Here is a 26,894-nt window from a genome sequence, read left to right on the forward strand (position 1 = left end):
CAAATCAGTAGATGGCCTGCACGAATCTCCCATTGTCTATATTAAGTTGCGCGTCCATAATAACGTACAGATATAATTTCAACTTACCAGCGGGTTGAGCCTTCTTGGTAATCTGGATAGTAATCCCCTCACTGCCGTTGTCTATGCGACGGCCGCTACCATGCAGTTTATCATCATCTGTGGATCGCATGTCCAACCATAGGGCGTACTTGGTGGTCAGGTATTCACCGATCTTCACGGAGGATAGGTCCAGGTCCTTGGTTATGTGGTGTTGTTTGGCTGGTAGCTTTTTTATCTCATCCCACTGCTGGTATGGCCTCATACCATGACTGAACAGCTGGTTGGGCACGCCCTCGATGGTCACTTCCACCTTTTCAATCTCGGGGTTGAAAAACTTCTCGCTGTCCCTCCGGAACGGCTCGTAATCCTCCACGGGGCGACCAGGATGCCTTTCATCGATCGGCGCCGACGCGTTCAGGTTGATATTCCACACAGTGTCGCTCTTATCTCGCCACGACTGATCTATGCCTCAGTATCGCGGGTCGTACAGGATGGCCATCTTCCCAGAGTACTGGCTTCGAACCTGCCTGGCCAGCTCCGGGCTAGTGACCATGTCGAACTCCAGAGAGATGTTGTCTATAGCGTAACTGGCCTCATCACCGTTCGGCGACGCGCACTACTTTGCTGTAGTCGTTAAGCGTTAGCTCGTATTCAAGCCTATCACCCAGCGGCCTGGTAAAGCGGCGTGTCCCGTGAAGCAACTTCGAAGTCGGCGACACGCAGAACCTGTTCTCGTGCACGCAGGCGATGGCCTTTTCACCGTCCGTGATCTTGTCTAGCTGGTCTTGCGTGAAGGCATACCCTATCGCGCGACCTGGTCGATTTGCTGATACCCTGGTACACGTCATTGACACGTTCTCCCTCGCTTTTCCAGAGATCCCCATAGCAGTGAAACACGTCGCTGTCGTCGATGCTCAGCACCTCATTACCGCTGATCTTGATGGTGGTTTTCTTGATGATGGCTCGACCTACGTTCCGCACTAGCTCACGTTTGTCGTTGATGGAGGTCAGCGTGAGGTTGAACGCCAGTCGAACCGTGCCTGGTACAATGAGGTCATTCTCGCCAAGGTTTGGGAATCTAACCAGCAGCGTTTGATTCTGGTCTATCTTGCTGGGATTGTTGGTGATGGTCACCGACTGGCGCACGGCTCTGACACCTAGAGGCTCTCTTGATCTTCTGAAAGGATCTAGTTTTCTACCGTACATTGTTATATAAATGAAATATATTTTAATACTAAATAATGGCAGAGTACATACCTATGGATGATATGTGGGATGATAGTGCCCAGGCATTCGAGGATGACACCACATTCACTAACCCCTTAAGTACTGAACTTATACAGCCGGCTGTCGACGATTATTACAACGCAGTTGAAAATAGAGACAACATCAAGCCGTTGGGAAGGGACTATGCCAAGTTTACCGTCGATAAGAAGGGCACGCTGCGATTGAAGGCTCACCCGCGGGTCGATATCATAAAAAAAGATGGGAAGCCGTATGCTTTGTCAACACTCACCAGTCGCCCTGGTGGGGGTCAGCTGATCCGTGATGAACTAGGCTTCATAGATTACGGTGGCGCACGACCTAAGCTTCCCCCGAAGGCTGTCCAAGATCTGCAAGCAGCCAGGGCCAATACTGGGGATGCTAAAGAAACGTCGGACAGTATCGAGAAAATATTGACCACGTACCATGACAAACCCTTGCGGTCTCGAATTTCCCCTGAGGGAACTGCGAGGCCTAGGCAAGCCTTGAAACATGTATGCGGAGAACTTCGTGAACAACATGGGGAAACTTAATGAAATCGATGAGCACATCATTTCATGAGAAAATAAAACTCACCCGGCGGATGGTGATATGAAAAGCGTCGTATCGAGGAGAGAATAAAAACTTGGAAGGCGAGAGCGGACTCGGTTGGAATCCGCTTCCTCTAACCGGGAATCCCTCCGATCACAGATCAGTAGAGTACGGGAAACCATCGATCGAGTCCTAAATGAAGACACCACGCTAGCTGACAGGATTCGGATACTGTTCCGGGAGCAAGGCATCACCATCGCCAGCATTCTGACTGCATTGGGTTTCATCATATCAACCCTGGTGGTGTCACTGAGTGGGGGTACCCCCACGCCTGCCGGCGGCCCAACACCACCAAGTGGTGGAGTCAAAGACTGGATTAAAAAACTCTGGGAGGCCCTGGCTAAACTGGCTGGTAAGGCTGCCGAAGCCCTGCCCGGCATCCTGGGTAGCATCGTCTCGTGGTTGTTGGGCGCTCTGGCTAAAACTGCCACGTGGCTTAGTCAAAACCTGTGGGCAGCCATCGTCGCCGTGGCGGGTCTGGTGTACGTAGCGGCTAAGAAATTTTTAACCAAATAAGTCCCAAAGCTACCCCACCAACCACCAGGGCTGTTTTACGATCGATGTGCTCTTGATTGGATTGTGGGGGTGACCCCACAGGGGGCGTTGGTTGAACCCTAGGCTCCGGGGGTGGCGCTACTATACCCGTTTCACCGGTTGTGGGTGGTGGGACGTGGGGGACGTTGACATCGAGGTTGATGCCCAACTTTTGGTCCGCCGTGGCTATAACTATTTCGTTGTTGTAGCCCACCACTTTTTTTACTCTCAATTGCATATCGCTCGGAGCCATGTACAGTCCCACGTCGAACACGTAGTCGACTTTCGACCTGGCGTATCCCAACACGTCTTGGTAGCGTTTGATGGCACTCGGGAGATCAACTGGAGCATTGATAGCATCCTCAACGTTAACAACGAACTGTTTCTGAGCATCGTAAGCAGTCCCCTTACCGAGGATGTTGGAGCGCGTTTCGCGTCTGGCGCACCCAACAGCCACACGCATGCGTTCGAATCGAGTCGTTTAACCTGATTACCCGCACGAGTAAACCCTTTCGACGTGTCCAGCATGAACTTTTTCCAGTCATCCGCTGCCCCCTGCTCAAACCTCCAGACTCGGTAATCCTTACTGTTGTTGAAAGACATGTAACGGTCATCCCACTCGTTGGTTGTGAGGTGATGATACGACTTGTATCCCCATTCTTTCAACTTCTCGCTGGCATCCACGAGGTGCATGTTGTGAACGATGGGGATACCCAACCCGTGGTTCGGCCCCGGCAAACGCCAATCCGTCTTCGGGTTCAGTTCGAATTCGTTGCAAATACGTTCGTAGGCCCGCCTATCGTACTTGTTGTTTAATGGGTTCCATGCATTGTCCTGTGGGAGCGGGACGCTGATTTCTTTAAGGATACGCCTGACCTGGTAGTACACGTGGAACTTGAACACAGACTGACTCAGCGGTCCACGCCGTGTGTCGGTCAATGTCACACCACACACCCGTTGAAGCACCACACGAAGTTGAGTTGATTCTGCCAGAACTGCATCGGGTTGTTGAACCAAGCATGAACTACCTTAGCGTTAGTCACCGAAAATTTATACAGGCTGAACACATCTAAAAGCTGGGCGTTAAAATACATCCCATCAGCACCCGCGATCTTCATGGGTGAGAAATCTATGTCCAGTTTAGGGTAAAACACTCCAGGGGAGTAAGACACTCCTTGGGAATACATTTTAAAACTATTATATAATGAGCATATATACTCTAACATGTACATAACACTTCCAGGAATAGCGGCGGTGAGGCCATTCAGCTGGACGACGCGATCGATAATACGTCGGGTCACCTCGAAGTCGCGACTCTGCGATATCACCTACCTACGCCAATGGACTAACATCAGCGCCAGCAACAATAAGCTGTTAGTCAGTGGAACTTCGCAGCCAGATAACTGACGGCTACTACAGCGTGTGCTCGCTAGCGATGAGGTCTTCAAACCCTGGAAGCCGAACTCAAGATGAGCGACTCAAAGCGGCACAGTGGTGTTAATCAACAACGGAAGAAACTCCTTGAGGCTCGGCCGGCCATTGGCGAGGACACTCGGTATGTCACCTGACGAGATAAAACCAACAACAACCGTCACAGGCGCGAAGTTACCCGACCTAGTACCGTGCGGAGAGCTGTACATTCATCTAGGTCAGGTGAGCACAACGTACAACATTCAAGGGGTCACCCTTCCACTATACTGAGAGCCGTGCGGTGAAAACGGAGAAATACAACGACGGTAGAACCGAAGTCGTTTTCACCGCGGCAGTATAAGAGGTTGACTCAGGGCAACATACCTGAGCTGATAATATCGGTGTTAGATATAAATCATAATCCCGTGAATATAGGATACCTCAGCTTAACGCTTCACATAAAATGACCAGCGCACAAGGGCCGGGGTGAAAAATGTATCAATGTGGGGATCTCCGACCTGGGGACACACGCGGATTGACGCGCCCGGAGTAGATGGTAAAATATGCGCCTTGCAACTGAAAAACAACATTTACAAACGCGTTGAAGTCCCCTCGGTGGAGCCCTAGGTGATATAGTAGATACCTCAAGAGCGGTAGTCAACACTAAGTACACCTAGTCACCACCGGTAATGATAATTGGATAATATACCCATCGTTCGGGGCAAACTGTTCGACTTAGACGATGTTGAGAGCACTACCGTCGCCCGAAACAAGCCATATCGCTTCGTCTTCACCGAAGATGACAAGTGGGTGTTGTTACCAGATAAAGGCGACTGGTTTCTCAATATTAGGCTCGGCTCCCCTATGTGTTCACGGATAACAAAGACAACCACCTAAACAAAGTGGTTAACAACGGAACCCTGCTCGTGGCTTACGCCCGACTCAGAGGCGAAGCGTAGCCATCAGCCCAGTCGCCAGTATGGCAGCCCACATGCTATCGAAAGTAAAGCGGGCATGCAAAGCGTGACATTGCAGTTGGTGTCTGAATTTGAAGGCGTGGTCAGGATACTAGAGTCTACCGGCGAACTCAACACTGATCATCAAAGTCTACCTAGGGGAACCATCGGGGAATGATGTCGAGATCGTGAAGGGGGTCAAACTCGGTGGGTGAAACAACACCAGTACCACGTTTGCACAGTTTACGTGCGGATGGGTGTCGGCTCCAACACCAGTCTGCAGGGTGTCACCGTGATCGTGGAAAACACGATATCACTAACCAAGATCTTCCTACCTGGCAACATACACTTCATGGGGATTAAGTTCACCCCTGAACTATTATCAGAAAACCAGTTGGAAATTATATCGTAATAGTATTATAGCAATGACCAGTCATCACCCCAACACTACGCTTAACGACCTAGGGGACACGGAGGGATTCGATCAGCCTGGTGAGGAAGACACCTTATACATCCTACACTTCAAAGACAACGTGTATAGGCGGATGCCGTTATCAGATCTTAAAGAGCCTGAATGGCTAGTCAACTTAACACTCACCTCACCTTATATCACATTAAATGAATATCATGATATCTCTGAAGTTAAGAATAGCGGTACCCGGCTCGGGTGTTTCATTCCGGCCCCTAATACAACGATTTCACTAAGCTCGGCACCCAATAGGTTATCTGCATTCCACGGGGGTGAGTTAAGGTATGACTGCTACGGGTACGCAGGGATTCCATCTATGGCACCAGGCTCCACGCTCATCATAGAAGTCTCCATAGTCATCCTGCAGAACAACAACTTTTACCCGGGGTGACTGTACACTGGAGTTCCCAGGCCAGGTATCAACGTTTCCGTATCATCATACAACCGGACCCCTCAACGGGTTCTATAACCCCCTTAATAAGCCCCTACCATGGGTGGATAATAACCCCCTACCTTAATGAGTTTCGTGTGGATGCAGAGTTACCTATTACATTCTCACCTATTCTCCTACAGAAGGATTTAGACCTTATAAGCCTCAAGTACGTTGATCGAAGGTTAAATGAAACCCAATTAAAATATCTTTTGCAATATATATTATAGGATGGGCCTGTACCCAGTCGTAGAGGAAGTAGCGAAGACCCTGGAAACCGTAGACGGGTTCCGCTTGAGACAGTTATGTGATGTAAAACGTCAACTAGAGCAAGACCCGCTGACATCGCCGGAAAGCACTATGTAAAAGTACCATAGAGCTTTCAATATCGTGGACGGGCTGATACTGCCCTTATGGCAACCAGCATGGGGCTAGGAGCGGCAGGTGTTGGGTTGTTAGCTACCATCGTGGCTACCCCCGTAGTGCTAGGTATCGAAATAACAGCTGGGGTGGCAGGGATGTTAGGGTTGGTGCTTAAGTTTGCATCCCGCAGACTGCATCGTAAGGCATTGAAACACGATGAAATCAGGGTTCTGGCCGAAGCAAAGCTGAACACAGTAAGTGGCGTATTTCCACGGCACTCACTGACAGTAAGATCTCAGAGGAGGAGTTTAGTTCAATCCTCTCTGAACTCACAAAATATAACAAAATGAAACAAGATATTCGGTCCAAGTCTCGTAAGTCTGCTATCAGCGAGGATGATAAAAAAAAGTACATAGAACAGGGAGTACAAAAAGCCCGGCAAGCCTTTATTACAAACACCAAAGAGATCATAGGCGATTCACATTAAACTGTTTCATCGAGGTAAACGTGACATAGCGGCACGTTAGACGCAGCCCAGTATTGGATGGTGCAATCCCAGGATACCAACACACTCCAGCCATGCCCCCGGCGCGGCTAGGAGGTCCCGCTATCGTCCCAAACTTTTTCATAGTAGGGGAAATGGTAGCAAGAGCTAAGGGCCCGACCAAAGCCTTACTTGTGAAATAAGGCTTTGCAGAGGCTTTGGTTGGAACTGGTCCAGAACCCCCATTGTATATACTACTGTTCCGCTTGAGGCAGTTATGTGATGTAACACGCCAACTAGAACAAGACCGCGACACGCGGAAAGCACTATATAAGAAGTACTATAGAGCTTTCAATGCCGTGGACGGTGTTGATACCACCCTTATGACAGCCGGCATGGGATTAGGGGTGGCAGGTGTTGGGTTGTTAGCTACCATCGTGGCGGCACCTATAGTGATGGGGCTCGAAATAACAGCTGGGGTGACAGGGGTGTTGGGGGTGGTGCTTAAGCTTGTATCCCGCAGACTGCATCGTAAAGCATTGAAGCATGATGAGATCAGGGTTCTGGCTGAAGCAAAGTTGAACACGGTAAGTGAGCGTATTTCCACTGCACTCACTGACAGTAAGATCTCAGAGGAGGAGTTTCTCTCAATCCTCTCTGAACTCACAAAATATGACAAAATGAAACAAGAGATTCGATCCAAGTCTCGTAAGTCTGTTATCAGCGAGGTCGAGAAAAAAAAGTACATAGAACAGGGGATACGAAAAGCCCAGCAAGCCTTTATTACAAACACCAAAGAGATCATAGGCGATTCACATTAAACTGTTTCATCGAGGTCAACGTGGCATAGCGGCACGTGGAGCTATACAACATAGATAAAGTGAAAATAAAATCAGACGAACCTACCTTGTACTACTTGATGGGCCAGACAGAGGACTATTGATCGTAGTGTCAACAGCATGATGCGTGGGTGTGTGTGTGTGATCACATGATACAATACCCGTTAAACCGACCTACTTCAGCTAAGTCCGCGGTAGCTCAGTCGGTTGAGTGGTGCGACCCCATTATGTATAGTCTGCGCAAGCTGTACATGTGGGTTCGTATCCCGCCGTCACAACTTTGTGTGATGTGCACGGTGAGAGACACAATTCCCCTTGGGAGGAAGCGCAATACATTTCTATTTCTCCCTTGGGGAATTGTGGCTGCCGGGGACATTTTACTAATTTTTATAAGATTAGGGGTAATGGTAGCAAGAGCTAAGGGTCCGACCAAAGCCTTATTTGGGAAATAAGGCTTTTGCAGAGGCTTTTTGTTGGACCTGGTCCAAAACCGCTATTACTCCTACTACTTTGGGTGGTATGGATGAACAAACTATCAATTGCAAATTCACATGAAAGAAAACACACTGTGCATATTTTCACTGAAATCAGTCAAATACTTGTCAATTTATGGTAGATATTCTAAATTGATTCACTAAAAGCTCAAAGGCGCTGACAGTACTTTATCACCTGATGAAGTACACTTTTTGCATTACATCACACTGAATTGATGTCATTACACCATTCTGTTCTGCCCTCGTCATCAGCTAATATACCCTTGGTAACCAACATCACGATGCCTGTCAGTTGTCATTCTACATGCTAACTCAGAAGCACCCTGAAGAGGGAAGGGGAGCAGACGTGCCAACAGAACAGCGCGCATCAGTTACCCTGAAGGAGGATTATTAATTTAGACACCGTCGCTTTTCCGTTTGCTTGCTGCGTTAGATTAATTTCAGTAAGCGAACTCTATTTCTTAAGTATATGCAGTCAGTTGTCAGTTTCAATATAACTGAGATTTGCCTGTACTTTTTAAATGAATCTCTGTTGTGTCCAGGGAATGAGATCAAGCCATGTTCAGAAGATGGTGGTTTGGACACATGCAAGCTTTGTGACAATGGCATGACACAGCTGGACAACATAACCTCAGATACAGAATTGCCTTGCTACAAGCTGTATTGTCCACAAGGTAAATCTTAAGATCTTTTTTTTTGAATTATTTTATGTTTTGTTAATATTGGCATTTACAAGAGATATACGGACAAACAGTGGTGACAACTGAAGTAGAATTAATCTTATTCATATCAGATCTTAGTTCTTGCTCTCAACCTAATAAAGGTCTGGTATATAATTGTGGAAAAGGATTTTCATGTGATCACCTGTGAATGTCCAGGTGAGAATTGATCTTCAGTAACCCATGCTTGTCGTAAGAGGCGACAATTGGTGGGAAGCCTGGCTTGTCGTAACAGGCAACAATTGGTGGTAAGCCTCGCTTACTTACCCTGGTTGGGATCATTAATAAAAAAAGGTACAAGAATCTGTGTTGATTCCCATATGGAACCTAAATACATGTAGTTAACTGGGAATTACTCTGAAAGAGAACTCGGTGTGATACTGAAAAACAACGAAGCTATTAGTGTTATAATTGATGATTGGTCCATTACAACCCATCAATCATCGAAAATAATTGGTTACGGTAATTCATCAAATATTCCTGTTATCTTTATTAATGAACAAAATAAATAAATAACAAAAAAAGCTTGTAGTTCTTTAGGTTTTTACAAATTGCACAAAATGCATTTTCAAATTTCACATATTTAAAGGATGTATGTTAGGATCATAAATTTCGTGGAACCATTAAGATAAATTCAATCATGACTTGGAATGAGCTAGTAGTGCTTATTAAATGTGAATTTAATGACAGACAAAACTAACCTTGACAAAAATTTTGTTAATGCAAACAAGTGTTCCAAAATTGTTTGTGTTTGAGAAAACTTCTTTGATTGCTTGGTCGTTTAGTCATTACGACCAATCTTCGATTATTTCAATTAATTGGACCACCACTAAAAGCTATGTGATTAACAATTTTATTCTTAAGTTAACTATGTTGTAGTGATTTGCAAAGGTATCACAGTAACAGAGCAAAATAGAGTAGTAGTAGTAGTAGTAATTCTGGTCTTCTTGTGGCTTGACATGTAATTGAGATGAAAATAACTTGCCAGAGCTACGGATAACTTGTTGGGTCATTGAGTTATGTACTCGCTTGTGTTCATCTCAATCGAGTATCCTAATTTTCCTTTGGGTAACAGGGCTCCAGATAAGGGCAGTATTGGCGTATGTATGGATAAAATATTTGCACGATACGGTAGGAAATAATTTATAAAGCGTAGCAGATACGCACCACGGGAATGGTGTACGGTCTTAGAATCATTTACAGACGTATTTATCTGAAAAAGTATTGTTTTATTGTTTATTGACCTGTTTACACAAGACTAGCAATGTTGTGGTGCATATATGAAACGAAACACAAGACTACTGATACGCCAATAAATTCCATTCAGTACTCTAAATGTAGGTTTAAGGTTTTCGAGTACTCCTATATTGAAAAAATAAGGAGTATACGTACTCCTGGTGTTCAAAAATTATCTGGAGCCCTGGGAAACCTAATAAAATGTACCCACCTCACTGAAACTCAATTGGGTATTTTGCCATTTTCCTTAAATTGTAAAAATATAAAGATTAAATGTTCGTTTTTGTGTTTGTTATCTATATTTGATCTGTAATATGAGAAACGATAAGAAAGACTACAAGTTGCCAAGTTCATGTGCTGAAATAGAGCCTCTCAGTATACCTTTGTTACTTTATCTATCCACCGGTATGCAGGCTAAGATTTGACACTTTTGTGTCTACACATGCAAGATCAAATTTATTGAGTATTTACAAAAAAATCAAGCGTACTTGTACACAATAGACTTAATAGGAAATGAGTTTTCACATAAATATTTGTAATTTACGCTGATACACAGCTTATCTGCACCTCTGACTTGCTCCCCTATGTACCAAGAAAAAGTCTAGAAAGTTCTAAATTATTCTCTGCATCAAATTCGGGTTGTCGTCCATTCCAACACTGTCTAAATACAGTGGAAGCCCTCCCATTCTGCATTCGTTGAGACCGGCAAAACTATATCGGTTTAGAAGGCGTGCCGGTTTAGAGAACTTCCCCTTTTCAATCTGAGAATGATTCGTGTGTCGTAAAATACGACTGAACAGCGTGTTGATAGTTATCATATTCTTTCTTCATTAATTCTTGGATAGGGTCTTATCCGGTATCGTGTCTTCATCTGATGCCTTTCAGCTTTCTCTGTCAAAATAGGACCAGAAATGGGCATGATTTTACTGTGGGCAGTCAAAAACCAATCATGTCCAATTTTGTCAAATTTACTGTTTCTCACTAATTTGCCTAATCCTTATCCATACTCCTTTTATCAGGCAACATTAAGGACCTTAATGCCGATGGTAATCCACTGTGTTGTTAATACACGTTCAGCCAATCAACAGGAGAGCCGAGATACCGGAGAGTGTTAATTATTGTACAAAGAGTTAATTGGGCGGTCTATGTTGTGCCGAAATACCAAATAGACTGACGCCGGATTAGAGGGCGTGGAAATGATACAAAATTAACTAGCTTCTGCCGGGACCAAATTCTAGTGCCGATATTGAGAATGTGCCGGATTGGAGGGCTGCCCGTTTTGAGAGCTTGCACTGTATAGAACAAGTCTAAAATGGCACTGCTCCTCACCAACTATCCATTTATAGTTGAATCATTGTTGCAAAAGTCTGCCAGCACTACTGTACGTTACTGAGAAAGGTAATCCCAAATATAACATGTTTGAATTTCTGATGCTAAATAGTTGTCATTTCTGTTCTAGTAAAGTTATTTCTGTTTGGTTTGTCCAGAGTCTGTGCTAGACAATACAACATCTCCTACTCGGTGCCGGTGTGATGAGAAGAGGGGGTTCACAGGGGACGACCCTGACAACTGTAAATGTAGGGAAAATACATATCTCAAGGATGGTAAGGATTCTATTGTCTACACCATGGGGTGTTCGTTGAATTTAGAATAAGGATAATATCCTGGAATGTTTTGTTCACCTGATTGAAATGAGACCACAGTTTGTTCTAAGGGTTTAAATCAAAATTTCATTGTGCACCTCATACACCCAACCACCCTGCTTTTGTTGTCTTGCCCATGAAACAAGGATCTGTTTACTCAGTTTGCTGTTTGTGAGTGGTATAGCCATGTTTAATCGCTGCATATTAACAGTTGGCTGGCACTACACAACCAGTTTTGGTCGGACTTGAAGACAGAAATGAGTGAGCGAGTATGGTATTACGCCGCTTTTTGCAATATTCCAGCAATAATACGGCGGGGGACACCAGAAATGGGCTTGACACATTATATCCATGTGGGAATCAAACCCGTGTCTTCATGATGAACGAACGCTTTAACCATTAGGCTACCCCACTGCCCCAGACAGAAATGAGCATATATGAATTAGGGCAGGAATGGGTAGGAAAAACAGGAATCGAGTACCCGCATGTTCTTACCCGAATCGGAATCGAGTACCCGGAAACGTCAAGAATAAAGCGCTTCTGTCAACTTTCTGAATATTCAATCACGATTTGACAAACGTTTATAGAAACCATGAAGGGATGGCAATAAGACATTAAAACTGATCTTAAACTATTTAATTTACGTCTGTTTAACTGATATAAAGAGCAACACCATTACTAACTTACATTCCACTGTGACTTGACAACTCATTGCTCATGTGCAGATAAATTAGTCGTTAATAATAACTTCCATTAACCGGACAATACCAAGGTGTAATTAAATGTGTGTTATGTAAATGAAAAAAAGGCAATTTATTCTGTTGTTGAACAACATTCAGATGTGATATTCTAACTGAACCTATAATGTTTTACATGGGGACTTTATGTAAACTTACATGGAATACAATGTGATTGATGTATTTACTGACTGCCGATCTGTATATCTCCTATAGAATTCTCCAATCTGTAATGCAACTGAGTTAAACAACATAGCAAAATGCTTCGCCCGCATGAGGAAAGACTGGTCATTTTGCTCTGTTGCGCAAGTCATTTGCATTACAGTGTGACTATTATACATTACAGAGTACAGACAAATACAGGGCCATGAATAACTCATTAACCGTAATTAAATTTTTATCCTTCCAGAAGATTATTAAAAGTCGCATTAAAATACTTTTGTTTAAATGTAGCGACAAAGAAATGCATTTAAATGCTATACTTTTACGTTTAAATATACAAAAACAGCACAAAACTATTGTTATTTAAATATTCTAAATTTGTATATAAGTGAACACTGAGTTCTTCATTGGAAGTTGTGCTTCTATATATTTTTGATTATCTTTCTTTTTATTGTCATGATAATCATCCGAACGTTGAATTTGTAAATCAGAATGTGCTCTTTTAATAAACGTTCGTTTTATTATGTTAATTTATTAGTTTTAATTGATTATCCCAACACACACAATCATTTAATTACAATCTCCTTTATGGTGAATGTATTCAGCTTTGATGCAGAAGTAAAGTATGTGTCTCATGAAATTGAAATGAAATTTGAACTAAACACTATTCAATGTAGTCTTAACAGCTTTTTTATGAACTAACTTAATAAGCAATTAGAGTTACACAATGTAATGAACGCCTTCGTGTTTTACGTTGTGTTTTAGAGCAAGATGTTTATGCATTAAACTTGTACTGTTTCTGCAATAAATAACATGGTACACACAGTCGCCAATTGGTTCTGCCATTTGTATCAAGCTCAAAATGAGCCCAAACACTCAGCTTAGCACTTTTGCTCTAGGTTAGAGTTACGTGCCCTTGACATGAGAGTTCTCTCCCCTTTCCGGGTACTCGATTCCTTGAAATAGGACTCGATTCCAGCTGTACCCGACCCGGATTCGAGTACCCGAGTATCCGTCCCAGCCCTAATATGAATGCTGATGCACACTGCACCACTCCCACACCCCCACACACGTACATGCTAGGGGTGACTATTGAGGGGGAAACAACTATTGCGATATTGTGAGCAACTATTGCAATATTTTTTTTTACCTTGAACTGTCTCATTTGAAGTCATTTCTAAAATTAATATATAGTTATATGAAATAAAAACAAGTTGAAGTAGTTTCAGTCTGTTTAATAACTGACAAGAAACCCAGATCAAGTAAACAGTTAAAACATAAACTCAATGAAACTGCAAGTCTCCACCCAAACATCCTGTATTTTGCGCATTTATCAACGGATGTCAGTTACTAAACTATCGATAGTCCCACATACTATCGATGCATCGATAGTTTTTCGTTTCTACCATCGATTAATTGCTATCAGAGACTCAACAATCAATAGTCTGGAATCCATCGATAGTTTGATGCATCGTTACAGCCCTAGTACAAGCACACCTACCTATACACCCACTCACATGTATACACCCACCCACTCGCTTTTATGTCCACTCACGCCCAGACTCACAACACCTACACTACATCTACAAGGCGTGACTATTGAGGGGGAAACAACTATTGCGATAGCGATAGTCTATTGCGACCAACTAAGTTTTTTTTTCTGTCCTTGAATTGTCTCATTACAAGTCATTTCCCAAATTAATGAAATATTTATATGAAATAAAAACAAGTTGAAGTAGTTTCAGTCTTTTAATAACTATAGTCCATTTGGCTCAAAAGCGGACCGATGAATTGCAATCTAACTCGAAAACTAATAAAACATAAAATACTCTATGAAACGCTGATCATAATCAAAACATCATACCGACTCTGAGGTTTTTGCAGAATTTGTCCTAAAAATAATAAAGTTGTTTAACAATCTATCATTAAAATATTGACACAGTTCACTATATGTTACGAGGGAGGCAGGTGTGATACTTGAACACATGACATGTTATGATGTCTGTTGATTGCAAAATGTTATACACAAAAAAATGAGCATGTATTTACAAAACCCAACATCTCTATATATACACACACACAATGAGCCGTGAGGGATCTGCAAATGAACCAGCCGTTACACTTGAGTGCACACCCACCCGCTCTGACTGGGTTCGGTATCCCGGCTGCTTCGTTTCTTGGGAAGTAAACCCAAGTACACAATATTGCACTTTTGATATGCAATTGTACGCTTATAATTTTGTTTATATGTTTTTTCATAACCAGCAATGTATATTATATGTCATGAATAAGTGATAATTGTGTTTTAATTATGTTTGATTTTTTGGTTGCATGTGACCTTTAAGTAACTGAGTTGATTTGTTTTTTCAAATTTATGGGGGCCTGGGGGATTTGTCATCTTAATATGATGACTCGTTCATTTCTACCATCGATTAATTGCTGTTAGAGACTCAACAATTGCAATCCATCGATATTTTGATGCATTGTTACACTGATTGCCTGACTAAAGCCCTTTTGGGCAAAAACCCCATATAATAGTATATACGAAAACGATTCAGATTTAACAAGATTTATTTACATTGTAATATTAAAAATCAACATAGCCCTATCCAATCAGAACATTTGAACACATTTTCTGAGCAGCACTACTTGTCACATCAAATCACAAACAAATCAGCAAAGCCCTATCCAATCTGAGAATATTTTCTTAATACAGCACTTGTCACATCTTATCTTATTTAATCCTTTTCAAACCCAATTTCTTGATTACCATTCTCAAGACCAACTTCTTACTCAGACCACCTTGAGTAACATTATTTGGGGCTTTTGTCTCATTTGTTATTTTTGCTATGGGGATTTTGCCCAAACGGGCTTTTGTGTATGGGGGCTTTGGTCTTGCTGGGCTTTTGTCAGTCCACACACACACACGCAAGCACACACACACACCTCTCTTGATAATGGTGAATGTCCCAAGATATCTTTTTATACTTTGAAACCATATTATATAAAGCTCAATAAGCGGAATCGTTTGTTTACAGGGAAATGTCATGATTGCCCGGTTGGAACTCAGCGACCAGGTGTGGGAGTTGGACGCTGCAAACCGCCAGACACGTCTGCCACTTCCGTCACGTCTGCCACTTCCGTCACGTCTGCCACGTCTGCCACTTCCGTCACGACTGCCACTTCCGTCACGACTGCCCCCGTAAGTTTAAAAGTGTCAGCAAGGACCTCAGATGGAGGAATGGGACAGGATTAACTATATTTTCTTTTGTCCCTGGGAGAATCCTTTGATTACATTTTACCTCAAAATGGCTTGAAATGCCCTGAATTTTCTAAACCAATGCCTTATTCAAGCTACCTGAAAAATAGCATTTTATGTTTGATTATATATTTTTGTACATATATTCAGCATGAGAGTGGCCTTTGATTTTGAGGTGAGGTGAAATTGGGTTTAACGTCGTGCTTGAGAATATTTCGCTCATATGTCGTCGTGCATGCGTGTGTATGTGTAGGTGCGGCTGCTTGTACTAGCCCAGACTTAAGCTGGTTTTATAGTGCTAGCCCACTGAGATACCATGCCGCAGTGAAGCATGAATACCCCACTCAGACACATTATACGGGCTCCGAGCCGACCAGTCCTTGTTGTACCCATTAATGCCTAGCATCAGGCAGGGACCAACAAGTACCATATTTTAACGTCTTTTTGTTATGACGCGGTCGGGGATCAAACCCACGACCATCCACTCTCCGGGCAGACGCTCTAACTACTACACCATGGAGGCGGTCCCTGTGATTTTAAGATGGGAGTGGGGTTACCTAGGCCTGGGCCCCGTTTCACAAAACTAACGTAGCGGTAAGACTGTCATACTTCCTATACTGTAACATAGTTACGGCAGTCATAGTACTACGATAGCTTTGTGAAACGGGGCCCTGGTTACTTGGTTGGTAGGATCTAAACTTTCCTGCTGGATAGGTCAGGCTTGTTAACTCTGTTGGGAGCCTCTCTCGCCTGCTAAGAAGGTCAGATTTGTTCCAGACTGCTGTTTATGGCTGGAATGTCACACTAAGTCACTCTTGACTTGGTACCCGTGCACTCTGGATGCAATACTATGCATCATTCCAGTCGTTGAAGACAAGTCACAAGTTACATTGTCTGGAACTAAACCCATAATTGTCACTAGACATGGAGCAAAGATCCCCTCAGTTCATTTCTTTTGAATCCTTCACAGGCCTTCCACACCGGACACTGCTCCTGGGGTAATAGCGGCAATAGCAGCAGCTTGTGTGTTGTTGATAATGGGGATTGTGGTACTGATTGCCGTTCACAGAAACACCATTTGTGAGTACTTCATTTATCTTCACACAATGCGTATTTTTTCTACTTCATTCATGTATGAAAAGTAAAACCGATGTGTAAACTGTATAAATTCTAAGAAAAGCAAGATTTATCGATGTCAACTTCTTTATTGTGAATAACACGACGTTTCAGAGTGTATGCTTGCTCCTTCATCAGGTGGATGGTAGGGACTCAGCATCAGGTGAGGCGAGGTGAAATTGGGTTTATCGTCGTGCTTGAGAATATTTCGCTCATATGACGACGTGCATGCGTGTGTGTGTATGTGCGCCTGCTGGTACTAGCCCAGACTGAAGCTGGTTTTATAGTGCTAGCCCACTGAGATACCATGCCCGCAGTGAAGCATGGATACCCCACTCAGACACATTATACTGACTCCGAGCCGACCAGTCCTTGTTGTACCTATTAATGCCAAGTACCATATTTTAACGTCTTTTGTATGACGCGGTCGGGGATCGAACCCACGACCTTCCGCTCTCCGGGCGGACGCTCTAACCACTACACCACGGAGGCGGTTGGGAGTATCATGGGGGATATATACATACATGCATTCTCTTCCCACAGAGGTTACTTGTCATATCTTCCTACGAACCTCTGTTCTAATACGGCCATATTTCCCGGTTCTCGTAAAATCCCCTAGCGGCAAAAGATCGCAACACGAATTATCTCCCTTCTTTCTATCCAATCAGAACACGTGTTACATCGACTTAGATTCAACTTGACTAACACAAGCAAATGTGGGGCCACAAATATCCCCCCATCTGCCGGGGACTTGTGTTGATGTTACACACAAGACGTTTAATGGCCAGCTTGTCCGTTGTCAACGAGTACGATGGAGACGCCACTGATCCGCCATAACATGACGGAGTTCTGTCTAGAAGAAACATTTGCGCATCGCGCAGGGGAAGACGTTTAGTTTTCTCGAAGCATACGGAAATTAGAGGCCTTGCGAATGATCACTTTTGAAACAACGTCGCTGATTGCACAACTAAATCTGATTGCCTCCAATCACGAGTCTTGAACACTCATGAAAGGGCCGTATTAGGACAGAGGTTACGTAGGAAGATATGACAGGAGTAACATCTGTGGGAAGGAGAATGACATACATGAGGCACTACAAAGAAAACATGTATGCATAACATTGTGTTTAACAATGTTGAGGAATGAATGTATAGTACATACATGAGGCCAGTGATACACTAAAACAACATGGTAATAGATGTGATAGGATATTTACAATAAAGAAATTGACATCCACAAATCTTGCTTTTCTTATGCATTCCACTTCTAAATGCCCTTCAAAGATTTGTATAAATCCTCCTGGTGGATCATTACAAAAGATTAACAGATTTCCAACAATCTGAAATTGGTGAAAGTAATGTTTTCATATGAGTGGCTTAATTGTTTTACATTTTTGGGGAAATGAATGCAATAACAAATGTTCAGTTCAGCCAATCAGAATGCAGGATTCTTTTTCAGAAGTCTTCCTTTGGGTACATATAAGCATTTAGATGTCCATTTTAAATCCTACGACAGTTGTAAGTATATATTTAAAAATAAAAAAATTTACAAAACAAAAAACTCGTTTTGTCTTGTGAGACCACATCTACAGGGCCCCCACCTGACCACCTACAGCCAAGAGCAGGTAACTCTCGCCGTCTACCTTGTACCTCACTTTTCATGCTGTCGATCTGTTGAATAGACATGCGTGGTGTTTGTTTCGAGTTTGAGACTTTTATGTCTGTATGTATGGTTCCTTTCTTTACGTGCGGGCGTTAGATGGACTTCATGTGTTGATATTCTCATTCATCTTTTGTCGTAACTTTGCCGTGGGTTCTGTTTTCCAGCCTTGTGGCAGGCAAAATGGCGGACCACATGATCGTGGTTTCCTTGCTACATGTTCTTGGTAGCTTGTAGTAGGGAGTTCATATATTATTGTAGGCTTGCCTAAATTCTCTTTTTAGCAAATTTATGGTAAGTCGTTGAGTAATTTTGATAGTGTTCGTTTCGTATCGCTCAACTTTACTCGCTAGTATGTACACACAGGTGCGGCCAACCTTTTTTCTGCTTTGCATTGTATGTTTAGTATTTAAATGGCTGTAGCCGAGGACGCTCACGACGATCAAGGATGTTCATAATAAGCGGGGGTGGTGGGATAGCCTAGTGGTTAAAGCGTTGGCTCGTCACGCCGAAGACCCAGGTTCGAATCCCCACATGGGTACAATGGGTGAAGCCCATTTCTGGTGTTCCCCGCTGTGATGTTGCTGGAATATTGCTAAAAGAGGCATAAAACCAAAGTCAGTCAGTCAAATGCGCCCTTGCGTCAATATTCCTGTTACATTATGTTGTGTTATGTTACACATATACACATTTCATACGTTTACACGCAACGTGGCTCATAGTGGCTGAGGTTGTGTTATTTGCCTGGGTTTCTGCGCCTCACTCGCATTCTTTCAGGCATGCAGATTTTTTGTTTTTCACTAATCTGCTTCAGGCGGGGGATAATATTTGAAAGGTTTCTAAGGATTCTTACTTATAGCAGCAGCGGAGATCATCGGTGCACGCTCTTATCTCAGACTTGGGGGAGGCCCCGCTCCGGCTCCGGGAAGGGTTTGACCTCCCGGGGACGATTGGACCCGAGCTCCGGCTCCGGGGACGCTCTGAACCTGGGGACTAGCACCGACCCGGGCTTGGGTCCCGGTACGGTGCAGATGCCTGGCTCAGGTCTCGGCCTGATGTCTATCGACGCCCAGGCCAGGAGGCTGTTGAGTGTGACAAAGCTACCGAGCTTCCGATGACATAGATGTTCAGAGGTCTACCCGTGTACACCAGGGGAACCGTGCATTGCCAGGCTACTCCCATGTGTCTCGGGACCGAGGATCGGACTAGCACAAACCTGGGCTTTGGCCCCGGTACGGAGCCGATCTGCAGCGCTGTTAGCTATCAACGCCCTGGCCAAGAGGACTTTGAGTGTGACGGAGCTATCGATCACTTCAAAGCACAAAGGTCTACCCATGTACACCAGGGGAACCCCTGCATTGCCAACCCGAGCACTTCTATATATATATATATGTATGTATGTATGGGTATTTATATAGCGCTATAGGCTATGTTTGACTATATGCTCAGTGCACTTTCGGAGAGTACTGGGGGATCCCTGATTTATCAGGCTACTCCTACGTGTCTCCGGATTGGGGTTCGGTGTAGAACCGCCAAGCTTCGGCTCCGCGGATGCTCTGAACCCCGTGAGTAGCACCTACCCGGGCTTCGGCACTGGTAGGGCGCAGATTCCTGGCGCCGGTAGTTCAGGTCTTGGCCTGATGTCTATTGACGTCTTGACCAAGAAGCTATCGAGTGTGTCAGTCACCTCGACGCTCCGAGGTCTGAGTGCTTGTGAAACCTTGATTTATCAGGCTTCTCCCATGTGCCTCGGAACAGTGGACAAGTCGATTTGAGCTTCTGCTCTTCTCACTTCTTTGAACTTAACACTGAGTAGGTTCGTCCCTGAGGCAAGTGCGAGATAGAATCGCGGCTGTGTTGCCTCACGTCATTTACCTGAACCGTTGGAGTTCCCCTCCCAGCCAAATGATGAGTGCGGTTATGGGCCTATGGCGCCCGGGACCGTTTCGAGGAATGCGGAAGTCTGTCGAGCTTCTCGTTGATTCCTCAGGTGCCCAGCCACTGGCAAACGTTATGTTGCCTACTGCAGGGGTTTTACTGTATTCTGCCACAAACCCCGGTCGGAGCGACGCACACCAGTGTCGGCTTCCCGGGAGATGGCGAAAATACTCCGTGCCGAGATCCAGTCTCTGCTGGGCAAGGCAACCAGCGAGGTGGTTTCCAATGGTCAGGAAAATGTGGGGTTTGGCTCCATTTATTTCCTCGTTGCCATTAAGAACAGAATGATCAGACCCATTCTCATCTGAGAGATGAACGAGTTTATAGAGGTACTGTCCTTCAAGATGGAGACACCGCGCTCGGTGATCTCATCTGTCGAGACAGGGGATTGGCGCACGTCAATCGACCTCGAGGTCGTGTACCTCCTTGTTTCATTGCACCCTGATTTCAAGATTTACCTTCGGTTCTTGTTTGAGGGGACGTGCTACCAGTTTCACGTGCTCCCCCTTAGGCTACATTACGGCGCCAAGGGTGTTCACCAAATTGAGGTTTATTACAGCCCAGATAGCCAGATCGCAGTGCCGGTGTTGTCATCCGTACCTAGGCGACTTGCTCATTGTGGTTTTAGAATAACTGTTGAGTCTGGGAACCTCGCGATCAGTGTTGGTCAATCTTACGAAACTGGGCGGAATTGTCAACCTCACGCAGTCAGATGGACAGACATCAGGCGTCTCTCCGAGGGGCTCCCCCTGGAGACACCGTCACTCTCAGTCCAGCCAGATACATCCCTACCGGGTTGGGGTGATGGGCTGATGTTCTGGGCGACCTGCGGTCTCTTGACGACGAAGTCACAACCTGCACGTCAATGTGCTGGAATTGACAGCAGTCAGGTTGGTGTTCGATCCCGCACGCCGGGATTCGAATTACCTTTTCGGCCAGACATTCTCACTCTGAACGGGGGTGTCACACCTGAATCCTCGGATTCACAGGGTGGCTTGGTCTGTCGGGTCTAACCCCCAGACACGCAGAATTCCTGCAACCGTTGCAGACACAATTCTGGCTTCAGGTCGGGATTTGACACCCATTCAGTGTGTTGATAGGTTAGGCGTGCTGGTGTGCAGATAGGGGGATTTCATAATCCCTATTCTGCGAATTTAGTTCGGATATTGGAGTTACTATAACCTCGTTTTGGTTGAGTGCCTTATGACCTCCACCATTCCCGGGTACTCCATGGCTATTTCCACGTTTCACACCTCTTTCGATGGTGCTCTGCCTAGGCAGCACCCTCTCGTACGCAGCACTTCGTAGCTGGCATGAAACACTCTCAGTTCGATATTTTTTTTCAACGGGACTGCTCATATCGAACTTCCACCCCTTACCCAGCCGTCCACACCGTGGACTAATCTTTCGATTGCTCACCCGTGACTAACGAATGAAAGGGATCCGTACGGGTACCCATGTGCTCTGTTTGGTGGCGGGAAGACTGGGGAGTTGGCTAGCAAGCGGACTTTATCTCGTTGGCTTGTTTCTGTAAATGTTCGGTCACAATGCTAAGGTTTACCTTCCCCCGAGGGGTTGAAGGCAGACTGGGTAGGGCAGATGCCGCTTTGTTGGCAATACACGGCGGCACTGCTCAATGAAGAGATCGGTTCTGTTGCTTTTTGGAGCCAGCAGAACGCCTTCATTCGCCATTACCGACTTGACACTCATTCGTGCTCGGTTCAGTCTTTCGGTTCTCTCCAGTGGAGTGTCCTGCCACCCTGACCAAGTTAGTAACTGGTCATTGGTATCGGTTCTGTGTTCAATGTCGATATGGTTCATATCACTACATCGTATAAGCCTTACCACCCTTTCGAATTGGGTCGGGTTTGGGTGTACATACGTCTCTTACGTCCTCTTCACTTAAAGGCAAGAGGGTGGGGCCGGTTTTGAACGCTTTAACCAGTCCTATGCTATTAACCCATCTTGCGACGGAATTGGGTACAACCCCCCCCCACGGGTCACTGTTTGGTATGCCTCTCTTCGAGCTGGATGTCACGTGACCAGGTTAGTGTAATATTGAGCCAACACATGTTCTGCCACGCTTTTCACTATTCAGGGGATTTTTTGTGTACGCTAACAGTTTTTTTCCCTCTTCCCGAGACTTCGGTATTTGGGAGTCTGTGGGATGGTGGTCTACACTTACCTTCTTCACGCCGAGAGTGTTTGGTGCGGGTGTTTTATCCTGTTTTTCACTCGTACAATGCATGGCGTTTGTACTCGTTCGATTTCCTCAGAAAGTTTTTAGCGAGGCTAATAATTTCTCTGGGTTTTATCGAGGTCCCAGCAAGCCCTCTTCCAAACAGGAGGGGTGCATTCAAGTATTAGTTTGCAGTACTTATTAGCTTGACTCTTGGCTTTTAAGCATTTAAATTTTTACGCTTTCCCTACCCTTATACCTCTCGCCACGCTTCTCTGGTTGGGGCTATATTAGGGTTGGGAGTTGTTTCGGCATGTCCCCATACATTCCTTTCCATTGTAATGGTTGGGGGTGGGGTTTTATGTCATAATTGATTTGAGCCCATTGACGTATAAGCTTGGGCTCTCTAGTTCCCGCCTTAGCCACACCCTGTCTGATTGACATCAGCGGTTAGGTGGCTCGGTAAGTGTTTTTCTATTTACGTATCGGCTGTAGATTTCACTCCACCATGGGTTTAGTTGTTGCCAGACAGAATGTCACTCCCATCTCAATATCTTTGGGAGTCTGTCATATGCTTATATGTACCCCAAGGAGGACTTCTTCTGAAAAACAATTATACAAACCTGTAGAGGTTATGAATTGTTTGAAGAAAGTCCTCCTTGGGGTACGGCCACCCGCCTCCCCTCATTCTGTCGGACACGTTCAGTATGAAAAGTGAGGTACGAGGTAGACGGCGAGACTTACCTGCTCTTGGCTGTAGGGGGTCCGGTGGGGCCCTGTAGGGGTGGTCTCACAAGACAAAATGAGTTTTTTGTTTGTAAATATTTTATTAAATATAGTTACAACTGTCGTAGGATTTAAAATGGACATTAAAATGCTTACATGTACCCCAAGGAGGACTTTCTTCAAAGAATTAATAACCTCTACAGGTTTGTATATATTTAATTGTTTGTTCATGTTGTATGCTGCCGGTGTTATACACATGCCTTTTACAATTCATGTTCAGCTCCTGATTTGCTCAAATTCAGTTTCCAGGTTTTATTTATTGCATTCTTCTGAATACATTTTGTAATATGACTGCGTTTATGGTGCGGATCATATAAATCACTGGTCTTTCTTGTCAAGTTTCCTTAACTGAGATGTCATGCACAGACACTCACACTCACTGCACACAGACAATCTGCATACATATGTATGCACACGCATGCACACATGCACACGTCGCTTCTACACAATTGAAATATTGTTTAATGCAACGTTAATGTCCATGTTTCCTGTGTGATTTTGGTGACATAGTTCATTTTTCCATTTCAGACACCAGATTCTGCAACAAAAAAATCAAACATGGCGGCTCCACTGGTGAGAGTATATCACTTGATACTTAGATGTTTAAGATTTCTTTTTTTATGTCCTAAAATACATTGAAAGCTAAATTTAAATTGCATTTTCATCACAGTAATGGAATATTGCTAAAAGCGGCGTAAAACCAAACTCAGTCAGTCAGTCATCACAGTAATGAATATTTTATGAAATATCTGGTCATATTTTTCAGACATCGAAGCTGCACAAGTGACCCCTCCAATATATGACGGTAAGCTGTGTTGTTTTGCTTTGAAGTCATGTTCCCTGTGTTAGGGGCCCAGGCTCAGGCAGGCAAACTGGCAGTCTGTTTTCTACACCAAACTTACTTTATGATATATATATCATAAAGTATCAGTGTAACAACAGCCTTTTGCCTTTTTAATTTTCTTGGTTTATTTTTGGAGTTAGTTGGGGAAAAGGGCAAAGGTTTCACTGCCTACCTTGTACATAACCTGCAAATAAATATCTTATACTGAAAATTATATAAAATAGAATTCTGAAAAGACAGACAAAAGAAATGATAGAATCATTTTTGGATATTAGGATTTGAGATTTCTTTTATATTGGGATGAAACAAAGAGACCAATGTTAACATCTGTGACCTGATTGATTTTCTCAGTGTGGTAATTTTGGTATAAACATGACTTAAAAGTGGAACTATGATTACATTTCTGACAGAATAGAAATGACAGCTAAATTTAATATGAATATGTGATTATTGTCCGACTCTCCTATAAACTATGTAACAACAAATTGATAACAAAGTAGAGAATTGGATTAACAAAGGCCAGGTGTGGAAGGCGAAGGCGGATGCAGGGCCAAGCCAAAGCGATTTAATGACCTGCTCTCCGTTGGACCCTGAACAGACAGACAGGTAGCGGCGATGTTTTTAAATGCTATTTTGACCACCTGAAGGTTAGAAGTAGCCTCTATTGGAAAATAGACAGCCTAGCAGCAGCAGCGAGGTATAAATCGAGCTAGAGATTGGTCCCGCGTCCAGCCCGAACCTCGCTACCGAGCACTGAAAGTGCTGCGCCATCCACACCGAAATAAAGTAGAAAGTCTTATGTCATGTTATGTTTTGGTAGAATTGATAATGTAAAATGATGGAGGGGAAAAACGCAGGAGGACTCCCAGATAAATGAATTTATGATGAACTTATGCTGCAGCGAATGTCATTACAGAAAATGTGCAACCCGACGGGAGTCAAGTGTACCCCATCACTGATGTAGTGATCTACACCTGGGTAGATAAAGTCGTGGCGGATGACTTCACCGTCGATTGTCCTCATAAGATTGGCAACACGCCTATTCAGCTTCTTACGGCTAAGTTCAACACACTTAATATCTCTAGCATATCGCCAGCAACACCGCGGCAACATATTGGACCACAGGAGCCTGGTGTGGGGAAGCCGCAACCGAGTGTAGAGTAGCTGCTCCATGATCTGCTCAAAGAGCTCCCGGCCGGTGGTGACTCCTAGGTCGTTTGAGCCCAGGTGTAATACTAGGATCCGGGGTTGACGGGCTGAGTTGGCGATCAGATCTATTGCCGGCCTGTACTGGCGCCATGTCCAGCCCCACTTGACACCCCACTCCACTGGAGTGCCAGGTTCCCAGTGCTGAGATATAGGCATTGGCCGTTCTAGCTGATTTACCCTGCAATGACAATGCTGACAAGTAATAGATAAGATGATCAAGCGGTGCCGGCCATGTAGATGGGAGACAATGTGACACTCTGAACTCGTTGAAAGACTGTAACGCTGTATGATAGGTCCTCCAAGTGTTTCTGGATAGTGACAGGTCCAGTAAACGGTCCGACTCCAGTCTTAAATGTCCCAGATGTCCGGTGGTAGTGGTGTTGCTGTTGAGTCTGCTTGTGGTGCTGCTTCCCGGAAACGATCCACTGAAACCTCGAAATAGCATCAGCTATAACATTATCATGAGTAGAAATGTACCTGGAACGGAAAAGAATATTATGTTTAAGACATGAAGTTACTAGCAAACGCACGAGAGACATCACCTTGGGTTCTTGGATTTGCCTGTTGATGATGGACACGACAGCTTGGTTGTCACACACAAACATTACCTTGTTGTTAAGAAACTTAGGTGCCCACAAGCGTAGGGGCTCACGATGACAGGAAACAATTCCAGGAAAGTCATGTCTTTCATGTAACCCGCTCTCACCAATTAGCCTGGCCATTTACCATCGCCCAACTCCATGGAAGTATACCCGAACCCGCATACGAACTGGCGGCGTCTGTGAAAAGCTCTATTTGGGTTGAAGTGACCCACTCTTCATTCTGAAACACAGATGTACCATTATGGTTGAGGAGAAATGTTTGCCAGACCTTAAGATCTTCTTTCACTCCCCTGGTAATCCTGACTCGGTGATATGGTTTTACCTGACCCTTGATTGAGTCGTACAGGCACCTGCAGAAAGCTCTGCCCGCTGGGATAGCATGTGTAATGAACTGGAGTCTACCAACCAACGATTGCACCTCTACTACCTGTATTTTCTTTCTACTGCTCGTGAGGATTGCTTGTATCTGCCAGGTGACCTCTGTTATCTTCTCCGCCGGGATTGTCACCTCCATAGCTACAGTGTCTATCGTCAGGCCCAAAAATGTGATTGTAGTGGAGGGTCCGACAGTTTTGTCATTCGCAATTGGCACACCAAATTGCTGAAACATGTCCATAGAAAGTTTAAGTAATTCAGAACATGTGTTTGTAAAGGGATAACCCCCCAACAAGAAATCATCAAGGTAATGAATTAAGGAATGCGAGGAGCTTTTCTTTATGATGCACCATTCAAGAAATGTACTGAACTTTTCAAATAATGCACAGGAAATCGAGCATCCAAATGGTAAACATTTATCGAAGTAATATTTACCTTGAAAACACATTCCTAAAAGATGAAAGTCTTTGGGGCGGACCGGCATCAATCTGAACGCAGATTTGACATCAAATTTGGCCAACTCGGCGCCTTTACCCA

The 26,894-nt window shown here is 44.3% G+C and overlaps 1 protein-coding gene across 1 annotated transcript in view; it reads left to right on the forward strand.

The window, feature by feature from the left end:
* The window catches only part of LOC124285704, a 60,010-nt gene extending 36,084 nt beyond the window's left edge, over positions 1 to 23,926 (forward strand). The window contains exons 2-6 of the mRNA XM_046721981.1: positions 8,436 to 8,567; positions 11,336 to 11,452; positions 15,429 to 15,591; positions 16,620 to 16,729; positions 23,856 to 23,926. Of these exons, the coding sequence (XP_046577937.1) occupies positions 8,501 to 8,567; positions 11,336 to 11,452; positions 15,429 to 15,591; positions 16,620 to 16,729; positions 23,856 to 23,926 (528 nt within the window). The 5' untranslated portion in view covers positions 8,436 to 8,500. The remainder of the gene's footprint in view (positions 1 to 8,435; positions 8,568 to 11,335; positions 11,453 to 15,428; positions 15,592 to 16,619; positions 16,730 to 23,855) is intronic.
* Positions 23,927 to 26,894: the final 2,968 nt, after the last annotated feature.

Source organism: Haliotis rubra, unplaced genomic scaffold (genome assembly GCF_003918875.1).
Source record: "Haliotis rubra isolate DU_JTF1 unplaced genomic scaffold, ASM391887v1 Scf367, whole genome shotgun sequence".
NCBI lineage: Eukaryota > Metazoa > Mollusca > Gastropoda > Lepetellida > Haliotidae > Haliotis > Haliotis rubra.